Below are 22,319 nucleotides of genomic sequence, written 5' to 3' on the forward strand. Positions count from 1 at the left end.
TCTCCGGGTAACTCACCTTCAACAGCCCTTGGTCCCGCCTCCACGTGGTTACGTCACCCCCAGGCTCTCCGTGAAAGAAACGCAAACTCTGAGTTACTGACCAGAGAGCTCGCTACGCAGGCGTGTTCACTTTGTGAAAATTCATCAAGCTATCCATTTATGATTTGTGCACTATTATGCAGTTATGTTATCTTTTAAAATACAGTATAAGGTTTTAAAATAGCTTTATGTATTTATTAACTCCCAAAGACTGTGCTCTCTAACTGGAGACCTCAAACACTAAGAAAAGTACTGTTAGTTGTTTCTCAATATATATATTCTCTTTCTTCCATTTATTGGTATAACTTCCCCCCCGCTGTCATTTCGCTTGGTGTGATCATGAGTTCTGGCCAATGGAGATAAGAGTGGAGGTGATGTGGAAACACCAGCCCCCAAGTTTTAGCTTTAGAAAGATTGGGCCCACTCTCCCCTACCTCATTTCCCCTTTCTCCCAGCGAGGGGGATACAAAAATTAGAGCAGCACCTTCACTCTACCCTCCCAGCTCTGGAACACGTAGCTTTGAGGGGGGCAAAAAAACCATACACACAAAAAAACTTTGAGAGATGAAAGCAAGTTAATTCTTTTTTAAAGTGAATAAACATCCTTAGCAGGAAATAAGACCTCAAAACTTTCTCTAGAACCTCTATGAACACTTCTAGGCCAGATTTGACAAAATCAGATTAAAAGTGTTGTCTTCCAACACAACCATTGTTTCAGACATCTGAAGGTACCTATCATTAAGCTAAGAGAGCAGGGACAAGCAGAGCACAGAGGCCAGTAAACATAAATGAATGTAAGTTTAAAAACTGTATCTATGTATGGCCCAGCTGGTGTTGCTTAGTGGTTGAGCATCAACCTATGAACCAGAAGGTCACCATTTGATTCCTAGTCAGGCCATATGCCCGGGTTGCCGGCTCAATCTCCAGGGTGGGGCGTGCAAGAGGCAGCTGATCAATTATTCTCTCTCATCATTGATGCTTCTATCTCTCTCTCCCTCTCCTTTCCTCTCTGCAAATCAATAAAAATATGTTTAAAATAAATAAATAAAAATAAAACTGTAAAAAAGGAGAACTATATGTATACTAATATGAGAAAATCACCGAACTATTTATATATTTTAATACACTTTTTATTGATTCCACACTGGGGATCGAGCTCACAACCCAGGCATGTGCCCTTGACTGGAATTGAACCCAGGACCCCTCAGTCTGCAGGCTGGCACTCTATCCACTGAGCCAAATCAGCTAGGGCCAAGATATATTCTTAAAGAAATAAATGAAAGCAGTATAGTGTATAATAAATTCTCTTTAAGAGCAAAGGGGGACACAAATACATGTTTTTGCTTGTATTTTCATGCAGGTAGACAAGAAACTAATAAAAGGATTTACCTATAAAGAGGGGATGAGGTGGGTGAGTCAGATGTGAAAGACTTTTTCACTCCATGCTTTATGATACTTGATTTTTAAACATGTAAACGTATAACCTTTCCAGAAAAAAAAAAAAGCACTATGTGTGAGTGAGGTAGGCTGGATTATTATTCCCAGTTCTTCCCTCCCTTATAATAGAATTATATATCCATACCATCGACCATGTGACTTTGTTGGGCCTCTCATTGTAGACATTGATATTAGTCTTGACCACCTGACTTGCTTTTAGCCAGTGGACTGTTAACCTACTGTAATTCAAGCAGAGTCCTTAAATGTGCCTGTGTAGTTTAGACTGCCCTCTTGCACTCCTGCTATTAGTCATGAGAAGAGCATGTCTGAAGTCTAAAGAGGATGAGAGACACATGGACAACCTGAACCCAAACTGCATCCTGGAGCCAAGTCCAGCTGACATGCAACCTAAAGCCGAGTCATCCCCTGGACCCATGAACAAGAAAAGTTTATTCTGAAATTCTGAGGTTTCTATGCAGCATTATTGCTGCAGAAAACTGACTGATACACTAGATCAAAGCTGTCCAACTGGTACTTTCTGCCTTGATGGAAATATTCTACAACCTGCATTGTCTAATGCAGTAGCCACTAACCAAATGTGGCTATTGAGCACTTGAAATGTGAGTAATGCAAGTGAGGGACTGAATTTTTTACTTTATTTAATTTACATTTACATTTAAGTAACCATATGTATCTAGTGGCTACTCTGTTGCACAATGTAGCACTAGACAGAATCTATGGCTGTGATTATTTGCCTGTGGAAATGACTAGAAGAAAATAGATCATAAGCGTGGAGTTACAAGACCCTATAACTCCAAGTGTCCTCCACGCAGCCCTCAGCATAAGGTCTTTGCTCCAGCTGAGACAGCCACTAAAATGACAAAAGCCTAAAACAGAGAAATAGGTAAAGGTCTGGGAGGTCAGCAGCCCCTTCAAGAATTCCACAAGGACTCAGGCAGCTATGAGATCTTGAGGCTCCTTCCCCTTACACTTGACCTCCAGCCCTTAGATGTATCTGGTCTTGGGAAAACAGAGGTCAGTCAAGATCAACAGACACCTTCTCTGTCTTTACTGCAGCACCCTGGAGCCTAGAGTAGTTCTTAGCTCAATGTGTGTGGCCTATAGTGTGCTCAATAAATATTTAATAAATAAATCCTGTGTGCCTGCCAGAACTTGTACTAAGTACTAGGTAATACTAATAGTTCCTTTAATTGTGCTCTCCTTTCCCCAGTTTATCATTCCCTCTGCAGAATCCTCAGTCTCTTCATTCTGTTTCCATCCCAGCCCTGGAGGAATGAACTCCTCTCAGGCCCACCCCCCACCTCACCCCATTTGGCTGGGCTCTCAGCACTGCCCGGCCATCCTGCTGGGTGTCCCTGGCCAGAGGCCCCTCCTCACCTGGCCCTTCTGGACCCCACAACTGGCAGAGGAGGTATCCACCCATCACTATGGAATTCATTGTAGCCAGACCCTTAAAAATACTCAATCCAAACCTGTAGGGAGTAGAGTTCATCTCCCGAACCTTACCTTACACCCAGGGCTGGGATTAGGATGAGGCAAGAGAGGCATCTGCTTAGAGAGCAAAATTCAAGGGGGTGCAAAAAATTCAATAAGCGAGACAACATCGTGTGCTGTGTGTCTTAAAAAAGATGAAAAAGCAAAGCGAGCTATGATTTTCAAAATAACACGACGAACAAAATAATAAAATTTGAAATCAATGCAAGATTGGTGTTGCTAATATTTCCTTTGGCCTCCATACGGCTTAGTATAGCGCTGCTGGGGGCACTGCTCTATCTGAACGTCACCGTTGCTGATCCTAAGTGTTTGGGAAGGAAATGACACTGATGAATCTTGCCTGGCCTGTGCTCGAGCTCACTGCCGCCCAAGAACATGGGAGTTCTTCTTTTCAGCTTCTACCCACGCACTTTGGTGTTGCCCGAAAGCAAGTCTGGGGATGGGTCTCCTGCGGAGGGACGAGGGTGCGGGCCTTCCCTTGGGACGCTGGGAGGCTGGCTGTCCTGCCCCTGCCCTCGGGACCGCGTGGGGGATGCGCGGGCTCCTGCTAGCTGAGCACAAAGCCGGGAGCCAGGATAAGGTGGAGTGGAGCTAGGCGAGTCTGCGGACGTGGCAGGCAGCCGCTGTGCAGAGTCAGCCGGCGTCTCATTTGTCCTTTTAAAGAGAGGAAGGACCGAGATGGTGCAGCGTGGCGTTCCCACCTTCCCTTCCACTGCAGAAGTCCGGGCTTTCTCTGAAGGCTACACGCCGCAGAGCGCACCCCAGGGTCCACGGGCCCGCAGAGGAGCAGTGGGAGGTGGGGCGGGGGGTGGGGGCGGGGGCGGGGGAGGAAGAGTCAGCTGGCTCTCCAGGACTGGGAGACATGGGGGCGGAGGGGGCCTGGAAACTGAGGATCCTCTGGCCCACTCCGAATCCTGAACACGCGGCAATAGTGACAATAGGGCGTCAAGGGGGGTGACAGCAGTCATCTCAAATGGCCCATTAAATCGTCAGAAGCAGAGAGTGGCTGAGGGATCCGGATCTCATCTCCCTCCCGCCCCCACTCCCATTAGCTGGCTGCGGAACCACCATCACAGGTGCACGCACACGGGTGCTCTGCACACATATGCACGCACAGACGTTCATCAAGGTTCTCACAGGATACAAGCGCAGCCTTCCCCTCACCCCTCACGCATCTCTGTATTGGCGCGCTCTCATACACCTGCACACGTCCACCCGGTCGCAGCCCGCAGGGAGAAATGGACGCGGTGCCTGGGCATTCTCCCGTGCTTCCCCATCTGACTGCACCTGCAGAAATCCGTCCAAACAGGCCCCGCCTTGGTGCTGGAGACCCAGACTCTCCCGCTAGGCTTCTGGTCGCCAGAGAGGACCCCGGGAACTGCCCAGCCTGCCCGCACTCCCAGATCCCATCCGGAAAGTCTAACCCCGGAGCTGGCTCTCCTGGAGGCAGTGCCAGCGCTGCCCCTGGGATAGGATCTGCACACAGAAAGGGGGCTGGGTAGTTCGAGCAAACGCGTGCTCAGCGGACTGTGCAAGAAAAGGGGAGCCTGGGGCCCAAAATGGCTCAGGGCTGCTGATTCTAAAAAGCCAGGCTTCTTCACTGTGGCTGTGCAAACCTAAGCTTGGCCTTGGGGGTGGGGGTGGGGGTTGTTCTCTAGGGTGAGATGCCTTCCAGCCCAGGCAGTCATGTCCTTGTTCATCGCCCGCCTCTCTGCTAAACTGTAAACCCCAAGAGGTCAGGGCTGAGTTTGCTCCTCCTGGAACCTGGCACAGTCCCAGTTAAGATGGGCTGTCTTCAACATTCACTGAACAAACGTGGAGGGCTTCGGACATAAACAGACCTTTGTTTTTGATTGGGGATGGAGAGCATCCACCAAATTCTCAGATGGATCCCTCCCTGGGCAGAGACGGAAACAAACCTTGTCCTGGCGGTTGAGGGGCGGAGACTGGAGGCGGCAGGGAAACGCGCTCCTTCCCACTGCGTCCCCCCCCCGCCCCCCCCGCAGCACCTGCAGAGCTTCGAAGGGCTCGGACCAACCACCCTCCCCTCCCCCTGGAGCTCTCCCGCGACCCTTTCCCTGCCGCTGCTTCGTCGCTCCCAGCTGCTTCACCAGGCCGGCCGGAGCCGGGTCCCCGCCGCCCTCCCAGCGCTGGGATCCCCGCGGGTGTAAAACGCAGAACCGACCCGAGACCGCGGGCACCATTGTTTCTTCTTTATTTGCGGATATAATTATGCGCCGCACTCTAAAGTAGAGATAGATTTTTTTTCTGATATACATTTCATCTTATTCACCACGAGCACACCACACGCACGTAGAACAGTTCCACAAGATGAGTTTGGGTTCCTGGAAACCCGCAGGCAAGCCAACCCCGCCCCGCTCCTTGCCTCCCGCTCCTCCGATGGAAACCGCCCACCCGGAGCGGGTTCCCGGCCAGCCTTTCCCGCCGCAGGGTTGAAATGTCTCCGGAATGGGAAGCGCTCTTGCTGGAAATGGCTGCACGCTGCAGGTTCCGAGCACTGGATGGATGTGAAATGTCCCGCTAAGGTCAAGTTTCCGCGCCTGCGAGCTGCTGCCCCTCTCCCTCCCTGCCCACCCCTGGGTGCCAGGGGCCTACGTGTGGGGCCCTCCAGGAAAGACAGATAACCCTGCTCACCAAGGAGCCCCCGCCTCCCCCCACACCAGGGTGTTGTGGAAAAGAAAGGACAACAGAAACGCAGACGCGATGGGTTGTGAAGCCCTATCCCCGCCCACCCCCCATCCCCAATGATCAGAGACTAGGAACCGGAGATGTTTAAAGCCTGGCTTCCCAAGCGCGGCGGCAGGGCGCACGGGGCTGGTGGGGGCGGGCGGCAGGGAGGGGGAGGAGCGCGGGAGCTCGCCCTGGCCCCCTAGTCCTCCGCGTTGGTTCCGTAGGCCTCGATGAGGCCCTCGAGCGAGTGCACGAAGCCGGACACGCTGCAGATGCCGCCGATGACGAAGATGGCGACGTCGAAGAAGACTTGGTGCCACAACAGCTTGCGCCAGAGCAGGCGCAGGTGGAAAAGGCTGGGCAGCAGGAAGCAGAGGCCGGCGCCCGTGAGGCTGCCCGTGAGGCCCATGAGCAGCGCGAAGTGCGGCACGTAGATGGCCATGAGCAGCGTGAAGACCACCAGCGCGCAGCGCAGCGTCAGCCCCCACGATTTGAGGCGGCCGTCGCCGCCGTAGCAGGCGGGGAAGAAGGCGCGGCTGCCTTCCTGGAAGAGCGACTTCTCCAGCACCTCGACCGCGGCGAAGAAGGGCAGCGGATAGGACAGCAGCGCCTTGGCCACCAGGAAGATGTTGACCACTGCGCGGATGGAGCCGGGCAGGTTGTCCGTGATGACCTCCTTGGTCTCGTCGGCCCAGGTGAGGTAGGCGACGAGCGCGAAGAGGCCTTTGAGCACGCAGGCGGCGATGTGTGTCCAGTTCATCATGCAGTGGAACTCGCTGGGCTGCTGCATGTTGCCCTCCAGCGAAGGCAGGAAGATCTGCGACGTGTAGCTGAACACGATGATGCCGATGGAGATGGGAAACTTCTTGACGTCGATGTAGAACTTGACCTTCTCCCAGGCCCAGTCGCGCGCCCGCGACAGGCAGTAGGCGATGACCAGGATGTTGATGACGAAGTGGGCCAAGGTGCACAGCAGGCTGAATTTGGAAACGGCCTTGAGGTTCTTAAGGAAGGCGCAGGGCAGCAGCATGGCCGTGGCGATGATGGACCAGGACTTCTGCGACACGGGCAGCCCCGGGAAGCTGTTGTACATGAGGTTGCCGCTCACCACCACGTACAGGATGCAAGTCATCACCAGCTCGATGATCTGCGCCACGTTCACCACGCGGCCGCCCAGCGTGGGGAAGCGTGGAGCGCAGCACGCGTTGGCGATGGCCACGTACGAGTCCCGAACGCGCACCACCTCGCCGTCCTCGTTCTCCTCGTACAGGCAGGCGATGAGGATCTTGCCGGTGTAGCAGCACACCACGGCGGCGAAGATGATGAGGAACAGCCCCAGGTAGCCGCCGTGCAGGATGGCGTAGGGCAGGCCCAGCACGAACATACCCTGCGGAGCGAAGAGGCAACCAAACCCGGGGTTGAGCTGGTGCGGCCTTGGAAGACAGGGCCTGAGTCGTGGCTTAAGGCTACAGGCCGTAGGGGGCGCTAAAGAGAGCGAGTCCAAGACCTGAGCGGCTGCGAGCAGAAATTAAGGGTACGCTAAAATAGGGGTGCAAAGCGCCTTAACGGGGAGCCTGGGTGTTGAGTCAGAGATGCAGACGGAGGTGTGTGTAGAGAAGGAAAGGTGTGCTAATGGCCCGGAGGAGTGAAGTGGGCTGAGTGTGAGGTCAAACCACAAGGAAAGAAGGGGAATGTGGAGATACGTGAGGATGGTTCCTGGGGACAGAATCAGAAGTGGGGACTTGGGCGGTGAGAAGGTGCTGGAAGGGCCGTAGCCAGGAAGGGATCTGAGAAAGGTCTGAGCCCCAAGTAAGAGGGGGTGCAGAATTTAAGGAGGGGCTGCAGGGGGCGGGAGGAGGGAATCTAATAAGGGACATGTGGGTGCCTGGAGGCTGAGCTGGAGAAGGAAACGTTAAAGGTGGCAGTGGGAGGAAGAAGAAATAGGGTAAGGAGGAGCGGGGGCAGAGTGTGGGGCAAGCCACTGGGAGGCGAGAACACAGGGCACGTGCGGATTTGTGCAAGGGGCTATAGGAAGCCGGGCAGGAGGCGCGCGGGAGGGGAGGCAGAAAGAGGAGTTGGAGGTAGGGAGTCTTGTGGCCCGGCCCTAAGAAGGGGATTACGTGGGAAGAGTAGAGGCAAGCAGGATAGTGGAGTGTGCGAGGCTAGATCCAGCGGGAATGTACAACTAGAAGCAGTGGGAGCGGGCTGGTAGAGCTGTGGAAGGAGGGTTTAGAATCCATATGGGGAAGAGAGCTAACGAAACCCAGGGTTCCCTAGGTCCGCGGGCCTCCGGCCTCCCGCCCTGGCCGTCTTCCGGGCCCTTGGATCGCGGCCTTCAAAGACGCCCCAGCGAAGGCGCAGACGGCCCTGGATGCGGGAGCAGCCCCCTCCTCCCCCCAGTGCCCGGTTCCGCTGGCCGTCGCGCCGGGCCCTGGACAGGGAGGCACTTCGGGACCGGCCACTTAGTGCGCAGGGCCCCACGAAGCCCGGAGAGCCCGGGTCCTCAGGCAACCTCGCCGCGGCCTCCCGTTCCCGGGAAACCCACGTTCTGCGCCCCAACGACCGTGCCCTTCGGGGACGCCGTGGGGGAAGGCGAACCACCGGGCCCGAGAGCGCCTGGGGCTTAGGCCTCTTTGGCCCCAAGACCCGCGGCCCGACCGCCCCCGTCAGCTCCCGGCGTAAAGGTGCTGACTGCAAACCCGCTCCCGGCGGAGGAGACTGGCGCCGCCTGGTGGGGAGTGGCGGGGAGGGGTGTTGAAAGTAGGGGTGAAAGGGTGCGGGCTGTTCAGAGCATTTAGAAGCTGCTTCGCTCCGGTCACGCGCGGAGGAGCTGGTCTCCTCTCTGCGTTGTAGCCGGGATTTCGAGCGAGAGGGGAGACTCTGTGCACAGGTCAAGCTGAGGGTCCACGGACCGTAGGAGATGTGTCCACCTGTATGTCCAACTGAGAGCGGGCTGGTTACTGTCTGCATGCGTCTGTGCATATGTGCGTGTGTGATATGTTCAAATGGGTTTATGCGTGTGCTTGTGGGTTTATGTGGGTTTATGTATGTACAGATATGTGTTTCTGTGTGTTGGATTGTAGGGATCAGGAAGGTACGTTTGAGGATAATCTTGTGGTCTATCCATAGATGCATGTGGTGTGTGCACCTGTGCCCGGCGTTTGCTCCGGGGGAAGATGGCTGTGGGCATGTGTGCCTGCCTATATACGCGCGCGTGTATATGCGTGCGTGTCGAGGGAGGAGACTCCCAACTCAGCAAAATTTCCCTCTCCTTTCCGCCCCAAAATGGAGCTGTGAATCCATTCCGGAGTCCCACGCGACGCCGTTTCCTCCAATCCTGATTTTCTTTCTCCCTCACCCCTCCCTGCTCACCCTCCTTCTGTTTCCCTCCCTTTTGCGGGGTTTGAGGGCAGGTGTCCCTGACCTAACCTCAGTCTAGCTGTGCTGCGGCGGGGCCGCGCGGGACGTGGTGCGGCTCTGGTGCGGCTCAGGGAGCGACACGCTGCCTGCGGGGCGTGGATTCCTCCTGGGGGCTGGGAGGGGTCGGAAGAGGGGAGGTCCCTGGTACTGGAGGGCCTCTTGGGCCCAGGTCGCCAGGGGACTGGGCGGGGGATAAAGCCTGGCACACAGTGCTTGGGTGGGGGAGGGGAGGCAGAGCTGGGAATCCCGCGCTCACCTGGATAGCGTTGGTCACGTTCCAGCCCGCTTCCCACGCCGTGATCTTGGGCTTGTCGTGGCCCCCGAACTCGCCACCAGCCCCCACGGCCTGGTCCTTGGAGCCCGAGGGCGGCAGGGGCGCGCCGTCGCCGCGCTGGTAATGGATGTCTCCCTCGACTGGCGGTTCGGCGCCCTCGTCCCCGCAGGGCTCGCCCTCGGTTTTCAGGATGTCCATCTGCAGACCCTGGCGGTGCTCAAAGTCTAGGTCATCGCAGTGCGCGAATCCCACCGCCTCTTCGTCGGTGGCCGCCTGAAAACCCATCCTGGCGAACATGCCGCTCACCTTGGCCTGAGACTTGTTGGACACGGTCGTGGCCACGTTGGACAGCTTGCTGCGGAGCAGGGTGGCCATGGCGGCGGCGGGGCCCACGGAAAGGACAGAAGGAGCCGGAGACGCGGGGAGCGCGCGGCGAGGCGGCGAGGTCCAGGGGAGCGCGAGGCCGCTATCTTCGCTGGCTTTCCCCGCGGCGCCCCAGGGCGCTCTGGCTCATGACCCTGTCGGCTGGCGGTGGAGGCTCGCGCAGGGCCGACCCGGTGGGCTGGTGGGCTGGTGGGCGGGCGGCGGGGCTGGCGGAGCGGCGGCGGCGAGTGCACTGCGGAGCTGCCGCGGGGCGCGGGCTGGGCTGCGGCGGCGGCCGCGGCGGCGTCAGAGCAGCTACGCGAAGCTGGAGCGGCGCCCCCACCCTTGCGCAGCCCAATGCGCTCCCGCCCCCAGGAATCAGGCGGGGGTGGGGTGACAGGGAGGGGAAACGCCGGAGGCAGGGGGTGTGAGGAGGGGGCAAGGGGAAGAGAAAGGGGGCGCGAAGGAACTCAGGAGACTGGAGATGGGGGCAGAAGGGCGTCCGCGGGAAGGCTGCGGGAGGGAGCGCGCGAAGAAGGGGCGCGGAGGGCGCGGTGGGGGCTGGAGTGCTGCATTTCTGGGGGAGGTGCTAAGCTCGGATCCTGGCCCTTCCTACCCCGCCGCCGCAGGGAGGGAGGGGGCCCGGGCGTGCGGATCCTCGCGGTCCCGCGGTCCCCGCAACCCCATCCAGAGTCCGGGAGCCTTTTGGTCCCAGATTCTCTGGCCAAGGACAGGTCTAGATACCCTGAAAGGCAGCAGGACGGTGACCTGTCGCTGCCTGCCCGGCCGTCTGGGGGTCGATCTGCCTCCCTGGCACCCCTCACTCGCACTTAAACCTGGCCGCAAGCCCCCTGGAAGGCAGAAATGTCGGTCATGGATTGCTCTCCAGAATGCGTAGCCCGGCCTCGGGGCTGTCTCTGCCTGTCCAGCATGCTGCGATGGAAGCCAATCTTCGGGTCGCTCGCCACCAACCGCTCTCCAACTGTGTGCAGAATGGAGGCGAAAGGTTGGCTTTTCGCTTTCTTTTCGTTTGGCGGGTCTGGAAGGAGGCAGGATTCGGTGAGGGCATCTCTCCACAGCCTCGCGGCGGGTCCGCGAATGCCCACGCCGTAGAGGAGCTTAGCCAGTGTCCAGCGCGGAGGAAAGACGCGCTCGCGGCGGGCCCAGGTGCGCGGAGGCGCGGTGCGCTGGGGCTTTTGCTCGCACGGCGGCTGCCCGGCCATGAAACCCTAGACCGGTCCTGTTGAGTGGGGTGTGCGTGTGGCGCCTGCAAGAATAGGAGACAAAGACCAACACTGTATCAGACAGTGAGACGGGCTGGATCTGAGCGGAGTACCAGGGTGAGATTTGGTAACAGTGTTTATGTAAATGTGTAGTTTCGTTCACATTTGAACCTGGATGTGCACAGAGCTTGTGTGTTGGATTCCGTGTGCATACGTTTCCAAGTGGATTGCCTGCGTTTCTGCCGGTGTGAGTCCTTTTCTAATTGTGCCTCCCTGCGGGCCCGCCCGGTCAGTATGGGTCCCAGTGTGTGTTTCCAGCTGGACGCTCGCTCAGACCCCTCCTAAGCAGTAAACAGCACCCTTTGCCACCCCGCTGCCCCCGCCCAGATGAAGGAGGATTAGCGGCTGTGAGTGGGGGCCTGTGGGGTGGGGAGAATCAGAAGGAAGAAAAAAGGCCCCTCCGTCTCTCCCATCCTGAGGCCCTGAGTCTGGGAGAACCCCAGTGTCTTCCCCTGCAGAATTTCTAGATTAGCTCACGTCAGCGCACAAGTAGGGCGGCCTGAGGGCTTTGACCAGGACAACAGCACCCCCCCCCCCCCCCGCCCCCATCAGTCCCCTCCTCCCCTCTGCCTTACAGTCTCCCGGAATCTCCTCTCCAATTAGGAAACTTCCACCACATTGGACAGCGATGTTCCTAAAACCTCCCAATATACCTCTTAAATTCTCCCAAGAGCCTGCTTGGCAGAAAACAAGAGCGACGCCCCCCCCCCCAACCTGAAGACCCCCACTATGACAAGAAAAGCTGTCCATAGAGACCTTCCCCAGACAGATCCTCAGAATCATGATAGGATTCGGTACAAAGACAGGACAGAGATCCTTCCTCCCACCACAGAGTCTCTCCTCCCGAGAGGCTTTGAAATAGAACTGACCTCCCATCCCAGAGATTTGCCCTTACACAGTGACCCTCCCCACCCCAGTCCCCAGATTCTGGGGAGAAAGGATCTTTCCCCCAGATTCCTATAGACAAAGATCATCATCTCCTAATTTTCATTCCCTCCACTTCTGCTCTTGGTGAAATTCTTTAGGCGCCCACCAGATGATCTGGGTGGAGACTGGGGTTCCCTAGTGCCCCCCATACACACCCAGACGTGAAGGCAGCCATCGAGGCCTTCTCTGACAAGTGAATCAATGACATACATGTATCAGCTGGTCATTGCCCATTCGTGGATTTTATGAGGGTCTTGACTTTCTTTCCTTCTCCTTTATGATGATCACTGCCGTGGGACCCAAGGTGGACTGTGACGTTCTTTCAGTAGTTAATGAGAAATTCATTCATTAACCATTCATTCAGCAAACCGTCTCACAGCCCTACTATGCATGTGGCTCTCTTCTGGCTGTTGCGGGAATCACCAAGATGACCCAAATGTAGTCCTGCCTGTGCTCTCCACCCCAATTCTTGTGTCTAGGGGGCCCCTCCGAGAGCATTCAGTCCAATGCTCCTTTCTGCAGTGCTTAAATCATCCCTAAACCTCCTAGCAGAGCCTTACTTTCATACGTTCATCCTCAGCGTGCAGATAAGCAAACCCAGGCCTGGCAGTGAGGTGTCCTGCTCAAGGTCACAGAGAGCCCAGGGTACAGGCAGCCTAGGGCCCAGGAATCCTGATGCCCTCCAGTGCCTTTCCTTTCACGTGTATCTTGTCCTTCTATCTCCTCTCCCTGCTTATTTGGTGTCTGGCCACATTGCTGTCAAAAAAGATGAAATTCAAAATCAGATTCCAGGTTTTCTATTTTGCTATAATTAGATGCCAGCCACTGGGGGGGGGGGGGGGGGGAGGGGGTGGCGGGAAACGTCTCTGTTTACCTCTTTCCTGGGCAGCAAGCTCAGAAGCAACCCATCCTGTATTGAAAGGCCATGTTGTTCCATCATATACTAGCTGTGTGACATTGAAATACTTACTTTTCTTACTTTCCATTTCTTATAAATAAAATGTGAAAATAACCTCACATTGAGAGGATTCTATGAGTTATTGCATATAGAATGCTTAGCATGTGCTAAGTGCCCAATATGTGGTAGCAATTATTTTATTATTGTTGCTGTTGTTACTGTTATATCCAATGGCCATTTCTCATTGTTTGGGGGAAAGTCAGTGTGCAAGAAAAAGCCCATGATTGGTGTGAGAGTCAGAGTGAGTTCTGTCTTTGCCCCACCTCCCTGTCCTCGCCCCTCTAGTCCTGCGTTGACCTGAAGGGAAAGGAATGGAAGACAGGAGTAGGGCAGAGGGCAGGGGACCTGGCAGGCAGCCCCAGGAGACAAACAGGACGACCTACCTAGCTGGTAATGAGTTGAGCTGTGCTCTAGTGAAACCATCAACCTCCAAATTCTCCTAAAAGCTCCTCTAGGGGCACCCTCGTGAGAAGAATTTGCAGCAGCTTGGCCCCCTGAGTTGAAACACAACACACAACATGCACACACACACTCATGCACAGAGAATGACAAGCCAACTGACAGGTGCACAAAGAAATGAGGCCAACACACAGATTCAAGCACACGGGCAGATTTATACAGATCGACAGAGCAACACGCACAGGCCAAGGACAGGCTCGCACACAGACAGACACACACGAGATTTGTATCAAGACTGCCTGCCACACAAAGAAACCAGGACAGGCACCCCTAGACCCATTCCCATAGGCAGAATTGCTGGGTGACAGGCTTAGACGCACAGCAGTGCAAGGACAGGCATAGACATGGAAAGTCAATCACACAGTGACAGATACCCAGACACAGGAAAACACACACACACACACACACACACACACACACACACACACAATTCACACTGAGACCAACAGGCACCCACCAATGAAAGAAAACTCCTGTAGATCACTGAAGGGGAAAAGAGGAGAGAACAAAGTGAGGGAAGGGGGCAGAGGAGACATAAAAGGAACACAGTGGAAGAGGGCACAGGGAGACAGAGCAGGACATGCCAGCAGAGGTGCCTGCCAGCAGGGCACAAAAGAGACAGAGGTGCCAGAACCCAGATCTGGGACAAAGGAAATGTAGGCTGGGTGGCTGTGTGGTGAGGGAGCTGGAGCTGTCCCTGCTGCTGATCTATGAGGAGTAGGGACAGAGGCTTTCATCCTGGGGCCAGACAAGTCCTACTGTCTTGGGGTGGGGGTGGGTGAGGGGCTCCTGGGACTCCTGCCAAGCCCCATGAAGCAAGGACTGTATTCTGGATCAGTCCTGCAGCCTGAGCCCCGGTGAGATGCACACCCCTCTTCCCACAGGAGATCCATCTCTCTATTTTTGATGCCTTCAGTACCCAAGGGGTTAAACGCCTGGCGAATGGAGATGGAGGCCACTTTGGGGGAATAAATAGGGTTAAATACAACTGGGCTTATCTCCCGGAGCAGGCAGCAACATGGGGGTGGGGCACAGAGCCCTTGAATTAATGGCCTGGAAAGCCAGCATCATGAGCATCATTTCGGGGCTGAATGATCACAGACAGAACTGCCCCCCTTCCCTTTCCAAAGAGAGTTCTGTCCGTGAGCCTTTTCCTGCTGAAAGGACAGGCACTGGCTCTAGAAATCATCCTCCCCTCTTCAAGCCGGGGCATTGGTGCGACTTCCTTGCAGCTGCATGCCCACCTTCCCCAAACCCAAACCCAATTTCCTGATCCTGTGCCCACAGGCACAAGGGAGGAGAGAGGCAGCAAGGTTGAGGGCTCCAAGTGGGCAGCCCAGGACCAGAACAAAAACCCTGATTCTTCTGCCTTTGGTGAGAAAAAATCAGGTGGGACCCTGGAGGGTGTAGGTGCTGCCTCTGCTGACTCGGGGTAAAACATAGTAAAATACAATAATGACGTTGTAAATATTAGCAGTTTACCGTGCTGAGGTAGTGAGCAGCCCATCTCTGTCTCTGTAGGCATGCAGGTAGAGGCTGGGTATCCTGTCAGAGATCATGTCCGGTGAGTCCTGCCTCAGGGCAAGGGAAGCTGGATTTCATGACCTCTGGGCCTCTAGGGTCAAGCCTTCTGTGCACATGGCTCTAGGAAACGCCAAAGGAACAGGGGACATGGGGACCCAGGCCTGGTCCTCAGAAGCCTTTGAAACTAGGCAGAGCTGCCTGCAACTGAGAGAGAAGCTCTGGACCAGACTTGGTGGGTTAGTTCAATGGTTTTTGCCCTCCTGTTATGCTGGGAAGCAGGGAGCGTGGTGACTTCCCCACTGAGTCCCTAGCACATAGTAAATACCCAATAAACATTTTTGGGGTTGAATTAAATTGATGTAACAAAACCATTTCCCCCCATGAACATCTAGTATCCTTGGTTGAGGAAACACACACACAATGGCCAAAATCCAGCTCTGAATTCTGTTGCTCTTCCAAATGGATTTTCCTTTATGCTCACACCACCTTCTACATAGTTGAAAGCCAGTCATACATACCTGTGTGAGATGTGCTTTTTGTTCAGAGCGGGCTTGGGGTGCACACTCTGTACCCCCAGGAATCTGTGAGTCACCGGTTATAACAACAGGGAGTGACAGTGTTGGGGAGGCTGTGGCTCCAGTGAGCCCTGTGATAAGGACCCTGGACTCTAGGGGTGCAAAGGGGCTGTGGGTCTGATCTCCTGGACCCTGAAACCAGTTGGTGCAGAGCTAACCTTTATGGAGTACTCTTTGTGTGCCAAGCACTGTTGAGCACTAGGGATTATCTTCTTAAATTCCAACAATCCTTACATTAGTCCGTTGTCATTTTAGGAGGTTGCAGGCAGGAACTGCAGCACTGAACATGGGGAGGTGGTGATAGATGGGCACAAGCAGGGGAAAGGGGGAGGTTGGAGGGACGGTTATGGGGGTTGAGGCGTTGGATTATTTGGGCCAGGGAAGCTGGGGGGGATCCTTGCTAGAAGGATCAAGGGTTAGCCTTTGCTGGTCAACACCTTCCCTCACACAGATCTAGGATAACCTGCCTCGCTGAGTGCTGTGGGCCAAATTGTGCCTCCACCTCCCAAAATTCATTATGATGAAGCCTTAACCCCCAGTGTATTTGGAGACAGGGCCTCTAAGGAAGTAATTACCGTTAAATGAGGCCATAAGGGTGGGGCCCTGGTTTGATAGGATTAGTGTCTATAGAAGAAGGGATTCCAGAAGAGAGCTCACTTGCTCCCTCCGACATGTGAAGGCACAGTGAGGAGGCCAGGGAGAGAGTCCCCACCAGAAACCAACCCCAACCTGCCAGACCTTGATCTTGGACCTCCCACCTCCAGAGCTGTGAGAAAATAAATGCCTGTCTTGTAAGGGACCTAGTCTGTGGCGTTTTGTTATGGCACTCGAGCTGACGAAGGCACTGAAGGCCTCTGCCAGCCCCGGACCAGCACCAGCTCAGGGGCCAAAGATTCTTCTAGGTCAGGCACTTTGGACATCTTCCCCTTTGGACATCTGATGGGGCTGAAGATCCTGTCTTCAGAAACGCACACACAATGTCGCGCCGTTTCAAATCCTCTGTAGCCCACCGTGATGTTTCCCTGGCCTCCAGCCTCAGGGCCCAATGTAGACCTTTTGTTCTCTTCCAATTCTGCTGAGAACTGGATTCAGGTGAGACATCAACATTAACATTTAACAAATACTTATTCTGTGCCAGCTGCTAGGATAAGTGCTTTACATGTGTTCCCTCATCATTGCCTTACAGCATCCTGTGAGCTTGGGTTGGTCTCATGCCCATTCACAGATAAGGACGCTGGCGTACAGAAAGGTTAATTATTTGCCCACGGTCTTGCAGCTAAACAATGGCGGACCCAGGATGCAAACCCCTGCCCTTTTCACCTCAGCTCTCCAGGTGAGTCTGCCAGGAAGGCCTTGGGCCTCAGGCACCAGGGAGAGGCTGCAATCCAGATCTGACTCCCATTAGCCCAACAGATCTCGTGTCTGTTCTCGGGCATTCTCTCTGCACTGACCACTCTAAGTGTCCACCCAGGCGACCCTCATGTTCCTGTTGACCACATGGGCAACTCCTCTGGGACAGGGAGGTGGGGTGGCACAGGGCAGGTATAGAGCAGATGCTTGTGGATTTCGCTGAAGTCTTGGTGAGGTCTGGCCTCTGAGAGCTGAACTCTGTGTCCTGGGCTTTTCAGCCCCAAGAACACATGGCTCTTCCCACAGGATGGCTTAGCCCCGCACGGCTCATAAAGGTTCCTGGGACGTGGATTGTTTCCTAACCGGGGTGTGTGAGCTCTCACCCAGAATTAATTAATTATATAATATTTTATGTCTAAAAAAATGTTGCAGCAGATTCTAGGTCTCCTGGAAGACTAAATACCGCTTTAATTGTCATGGGCCTCATGACAAAAGAACAGAGGGGGGCTAAGTGCTGAAGCATATACAACCATGCTCACTGCGCAAGTGGCGATTTAATTTTAGCAACACATCATCCATCACGTGAAATGAATCGTGTTATTTTGAAATTTCTGATTGTGTAGCTTTCTTTGTGTCACATTGGTGCATGGTCTTAGCTTTTCCAGTTGTATGGAGCCAAAAGGATAAGGGTTTATACTTAGCTTTATGTTTGTGCATATTTTAGTAAAATTGTAATAAAGATAATTTGTCAAATGCTGGGAGGGGGCTGTGATTTATTTTTCCCCTTTAAAAATGGCTCACATATTACTCAAGTGTGAGAAGCATGCATTTAATTCATTCTGACCAAGGAGAAAATAAGCTTCACACATTGGTGCCCCCCACACAGCCCCTGCCACCTGGACGGGTCCCCATCCTCGGTTCTGCTCCCCCACTGTTGCCTTCAAGGGGAAATATGACAGCGTAATGAACAGTTGTACGACGTGGTATAAAAAGGCAATTAAGGGAACTATTGGACTGGGACAAGCCAGCATGACCTGGTTAATAGCTCTGAGCCGAGCTGGGCTGCGGGGAGGAGGAGAGGCAAGAGGGGGAGAGCCTTTTTGTTTTACAGTGAGGGGCTCAGGCTGTTCCACCCACTGCCTGCCAGGTACCCAGGGCAGCAAGGCTGGCCTCATGATCAGTGGCTCCAGGGGCAGCCTGAGTTTGGTTCAGATTTCAGCTCTGGAGTCAACTCTGCCACTCCTGGGTGAGTGACTGGCGCAGGTGACTCAGGGTCTCTCAGCCTCAGTTTACTCATCTGTTAAATGGGGATAAAAATGATTGTCCTAAAACCATGCCTCGGCAGTGCGAGGAAGGGTTGGGACATTCGTGATTAAACTGGGCAGTGCGCAGAGTTGCAGGTGGAGTTCAAAGGAAGATGTAGAGGAGGCTTTTAGTTTGTGTCCAAGTAGGATCTTTCAATACAACATAATCGGTGGGTGTGTGCATGCCTGTGTGTGTCTGTGTGTGCATGCCTGTGTTCTAATCAGCTCATCAGGCTCCCATCCTTCTCGGGATGGGATGTGAGTTCTTTGATCGGATCTCAGGAGTTGCCCATGTGGTCATTCATCTTGAGGTAACTCCTCCCATTTGGACTCTCATCTCTTCAGCTGCTCAGTCCCTGTTCTTTCCAAATGCCCCTATTTGTGAACTATCTTTGGCATGTGCCACCCTTCAGGATGGAGACAGAAACCCTTCCTGCCCCACTGGAGCATTTTCTGCCCATTCAGTAGCTTCACAGTGTTGGTGGAGGATTAATGAAACATCACACAAAAAGTAGGCAGTGAAGCACCCAGCACATAGTAAATGCTCAATAAAAACTAGCTATGCTTATTGTTGTCTCAATTGGAAAAGCTCTGGGTTTATATGTAACACCTAGCACAGTGCCTGACACATAGTAGATGGTCAATGAATGTTTGTTGACTGAATTAATGAGTGAAACCTTGGTTGGTTCCATTATCTATTATCTGTGATTATACACTAACCCTTCTCTGGGCTTCAGTTACTCAGCCAAATAGGGATATGATTCTGCCCCATAGTCAAATATATGCCAAACTGTGGGAACTGGTTCTAGTCACCTTCACCCCACCCTCACTCACCTATGCCCTGCACTTAGATCTCTGAGAATGGGTTGGGAGGGGGAGACCCTGTCCCCAACATGTGTTTATCCTAAAACAGGAAACCAGTGGTGCATATTAGTCATCAAGGCTCCCATTTCCCGTCCCCACAGCCACAGCCTCAGATGGAAGAGGCGCTGAGAGCCAGCCCAGTAACACAAAGGAGCAATCAGGCGTCGTTATGGCTCATTAGGGTGGGCTTGGTGATTGGCTGAGAGGCCTCAGCCTGCTCCTCATTCAAGATGAAGAGGGTCTGAGCTAGTCCACTGGAAACACAGTCCCTCAGCTCCTCTCCAGCGCTGGAGCCCAAGGGGGGCTCTGGGAGGTAGGGGTGGCTCAGGAAGAGACCCTGTCACCCAGAGCCACGGGGGCCCTCCAGGTCTATGTGGTGGCATCCCCAGCCACCGAAGGCTGCGTCTCTGGGCATGAAGCTTACCTGGGAGAGTTCTAAAGCCAAGTCTGCCTTCTCAGTCACCCAGCTGCCCTCACGATGAAGTCCAAACTGACCCGCTCCCCAACTCACAACCACAAGGCCCTGTGTGTCCTGACCCCGGGGGTCTGAGCAGCCTCCTCTCCGGCAGTTCCTCTCTGTTCCCACCCCACTCCCACTGACTCTCATTTCTGTGGTTCAGAACGCACACTTGAAGGCAGGCGACTTCTTGCCTGCCACCTCTAGCCCCAGTAGCCACTACCAACTCCGTCCCTCCTCCATCCTGGGAGGATGCCCGGGCGACTGACAAAAGGCTTGGAGTTCAGAGAAACGATTGTGAAAAGCTCAGGGCTTCTGGGAATTTACCTAATGCTTTCTGGTCCGAGATCGATAGGTGAGGAGATCACCAAGCCCTTAATTAAGTCCTTGAGAAGATGAGCTGTAACTAGGTATTAACTAAGCATTCCTTTCCCTCCACTGGCTTCAAGCGAGGGGGTGGTTTCTTATTCAGCATTTTCTTGGAGCAGAAATTTCCTATATATTTTTTTTCCTTTCCTTTCCTTTTTTTAAAAATTTCATATGGTTCAGAAATTAAAAATAAAATAAAATGTGTAGAGTGGAAAGTCTCCAAGTCCTGCTTCCCATACACCCATCCTCTGATCCTCCCCTAAGCACCCTTGCTGTTTTCTTAAGTAGACCTACATTTGCCTACACCACAAGTACAAATATGTAAACAGATACGAATACATATTCACACTGTCTTTTCCTTTTTCTTTTTTTTTTTTACACAAAAGGTAGCACATTCTACACCTTGTTGTATACACTTGTGTTCCCCCCCCCCCCCCCACTTAATTTATCTTTGGAGATCTTTTACAAAGAATATAGAGATTATTCAGCATTCTAAAGGAGCTGAGAATAGATAGCTCTCTAATTATTTCTCCTTCACTCTTCATCTTCTAATGCTTAGATATGCCATTCATTCATTCATTCATTCATTCATTCATTCATTCCTTTATTCAATCTTCACCAAGCCCTGGTTCTGCGCTGGACCCCCTGTAGGGTGTGGGGGCTGCAGAAATGAATTAACCCAGTCCCCTCCCCGCTGTTGCTCCTCGGGCTCAGAGGCTGCAGGGGAGACAAGGCTGCCTAGAAAGCCATGAGTGGAGGAGAGGCATCTCTGGCTCACTCTTTTAAAAAATATATATTTATTGCCCTGACCGGTTTGGCTCAGTCGATAGAGCGTCGGCCTGCGGACTGAAGGGTCCCAGGTTCGATTCCGGTCAAGGGCATGTATCTTGGTTGCGGGCACATCCCCAGTAGAGGGTATGCAGGAGGCAGCTGGTCGATGTTTCTCTCTCATCGATGTTTCTAACTCTCTATCCCTCTCCCTTCCTCTCTGTAAAAAATCAATAAAATATATTTTATATATATATTTTATATATATATTGATTGATTTCAGAGAGGAAGGGAGAGGGAGAGAGATAGAAACATCAATGATGCGAGAGAATCATTGATCAGCTGCCTCCTGCACACCAGCAACTCAGGTATGTGCACTGACCGGGAATCAAACTGTGACCTCCTGGTTCATAGGTCGACGCTCAACCACTTAGCCGCACGGCCAGGCCCTGGCTCACTCTAGTTGTGTGTGACTTGTCTTTTATATGCCATTGATCTGGACTGGGTTTTTCTCTTCTCTTTATTGCGCAAAAGTTACCAGTCTGCCCATCGGGTCGTCTGGGGGAGTCAATTTCCCCCATTTTAGGGAAAGATTTTTCAACAAGATTGGGGAATTTCTAAGACTCTCCAGCAAGGGTGTCTGAGTGTTATAAAAGCAAATTCATCATCAGAATTGATATGGCTCATCTAGGAACAAGCAAAAATTCCCCTTATGTTCTTAACATAAAAAACAGAAAATGATGCCCAACTGAGCTGTTGACTGGTGAGGGGCATAGGGGCAGAATGAGAAGATTCAAAATGTGCCTGAAATTTTGTGAATGACATGTTCCTCATTACATGTGCGTAGGGTAAAAATAGAATGCACATATTATGATCAACTTTAAAATAGTGCATTTAATATTTTCAAGTTGTTGCAGAACAGGTTATAACAGCACCTACCCTCTAAAGCCGCATAGCTACCATTTATTGAACACTTCCCCTCAAACACTGTCCTAGCAACTTTATGGGGTGAGTCTATCACCACCACTTTGTAGGTGAGGAAATTGAGGCACAGAGAAGTTAAGCACCTTGCCCCAGGCGGGGGTGGGGGGTGAGTGTGTGGGGGGGGAATGAGTAAGAGACACAAGTGGGTCTGTCTCATTTCAGGTCCTGTGCTCCAGCCGCTACATTATACCATCCCCTGAGAGCCCGTGTCATCTCTCTGGGCCTCAACCTTTTTCATCTGTAAAACAGAGATAAAAACTACATCAAAGGACTCACTCGAGGATTTAGGGACAATACTTGTAAAGTATGGAGGTCACTGCCCAACACACTGCCATTAATATCATCTAAGATTAATATCAAGCATACTCCTGTACTCAGGCTGCCAGGAAAGGACCATTCTGAGCAGGGGTCTGAGAAGACTGCGGCCAAGAGTCAGGGACAGGCGAGGGATGAGGAGAAGCTCCTTGCTTTAATAAACTCACCTCTGTGTCTCCGCCCCCTTTCTGGCTCCCTGGACTCCATCCTCTGCTGAAGGGGCCAGGGTCCCTCTGGGCAGAGGAGTCTGTTTTGGTCCCATTTCCATTACACACTTGGCTGAGCAGAGGGGAAGGGGAGCCAACGCCCCGGGCGCCAGGCAGTAATTAATTGTCTATTTGGACTCCTGCTGTGGCCTGGATGGGGTGGGGGGGGGGGGGATGTGGGACAGCTCCCGCCTGGGCCTGGGCTGGCTGATGCTGAGAGGAGAGTGTCTGCTCATC

General features: G+C 53.4%; 1 protein-coding gene across 1 annotated transcript; it reads right to left on the reverse strand.

The window, feature by feature from the left end:
- Positions 1 to 5,190: 5,190 nt before the first annotated feature.
- SLC32A1 (solute carrier family 32 member 1) lies at positions 5,191 to 10,807 on the reverse strand. The gene is made up of 2 exons (XM_059704923.1): positions 9,359 to 10,807; positions 5,191 to 7,069 (listed from the first exon to the last, which is right to left on the reverse strand). The coding sequence occupies exons 1-2, from the start codon at positions 9,749 to 9,751 to the stop codon at positions 5,882 to 5,884; spliced, it is 1,581 nt and encodes a 526-aa protein (XP_059560906.1). The 5' UTR covers positions 9,752 to 10,807; the 3' UTR covers positions 5,191 to 5,881.
- Between the last annotated feature and the right edge of the window lie 11,512 nt (positions 10,808 to 22,319).

This window comes from Myotis daubentonii, chromosome 8 (genome assembly GCF_963259705.1).
Source record: "Myotis daubentonii chromosome 8, mMyoDau2.1, whole genome shotgun sequence".
Taxonomy (NCBI): domain Eukaryota; kingdom Metazoa; phylum Chordata; class Mammalia; order Chiroptera; family Vespertilionidae; genus Myotis; species Myotis daubentonii.

What these genes read in the sequence shown, in the direction of transcription:
- SLC32A1 (XM_059704923.1), bottom strand. Translation starts at nt 9,751, where the DNA reads ATGGCCACCCTGCTCCGCAGCAAGCTGTCCAACGTGGCCACGACCGTG. An exon ending in ACGTGACCAACGCTATCCAG is followed by an intron (nt 7,070 to 9,358) that starts GTGAGCGCGGGA and finishes TTCGCTCCGCAG; the next exon opens with GGTATGTTCGTGCTGGGCCT.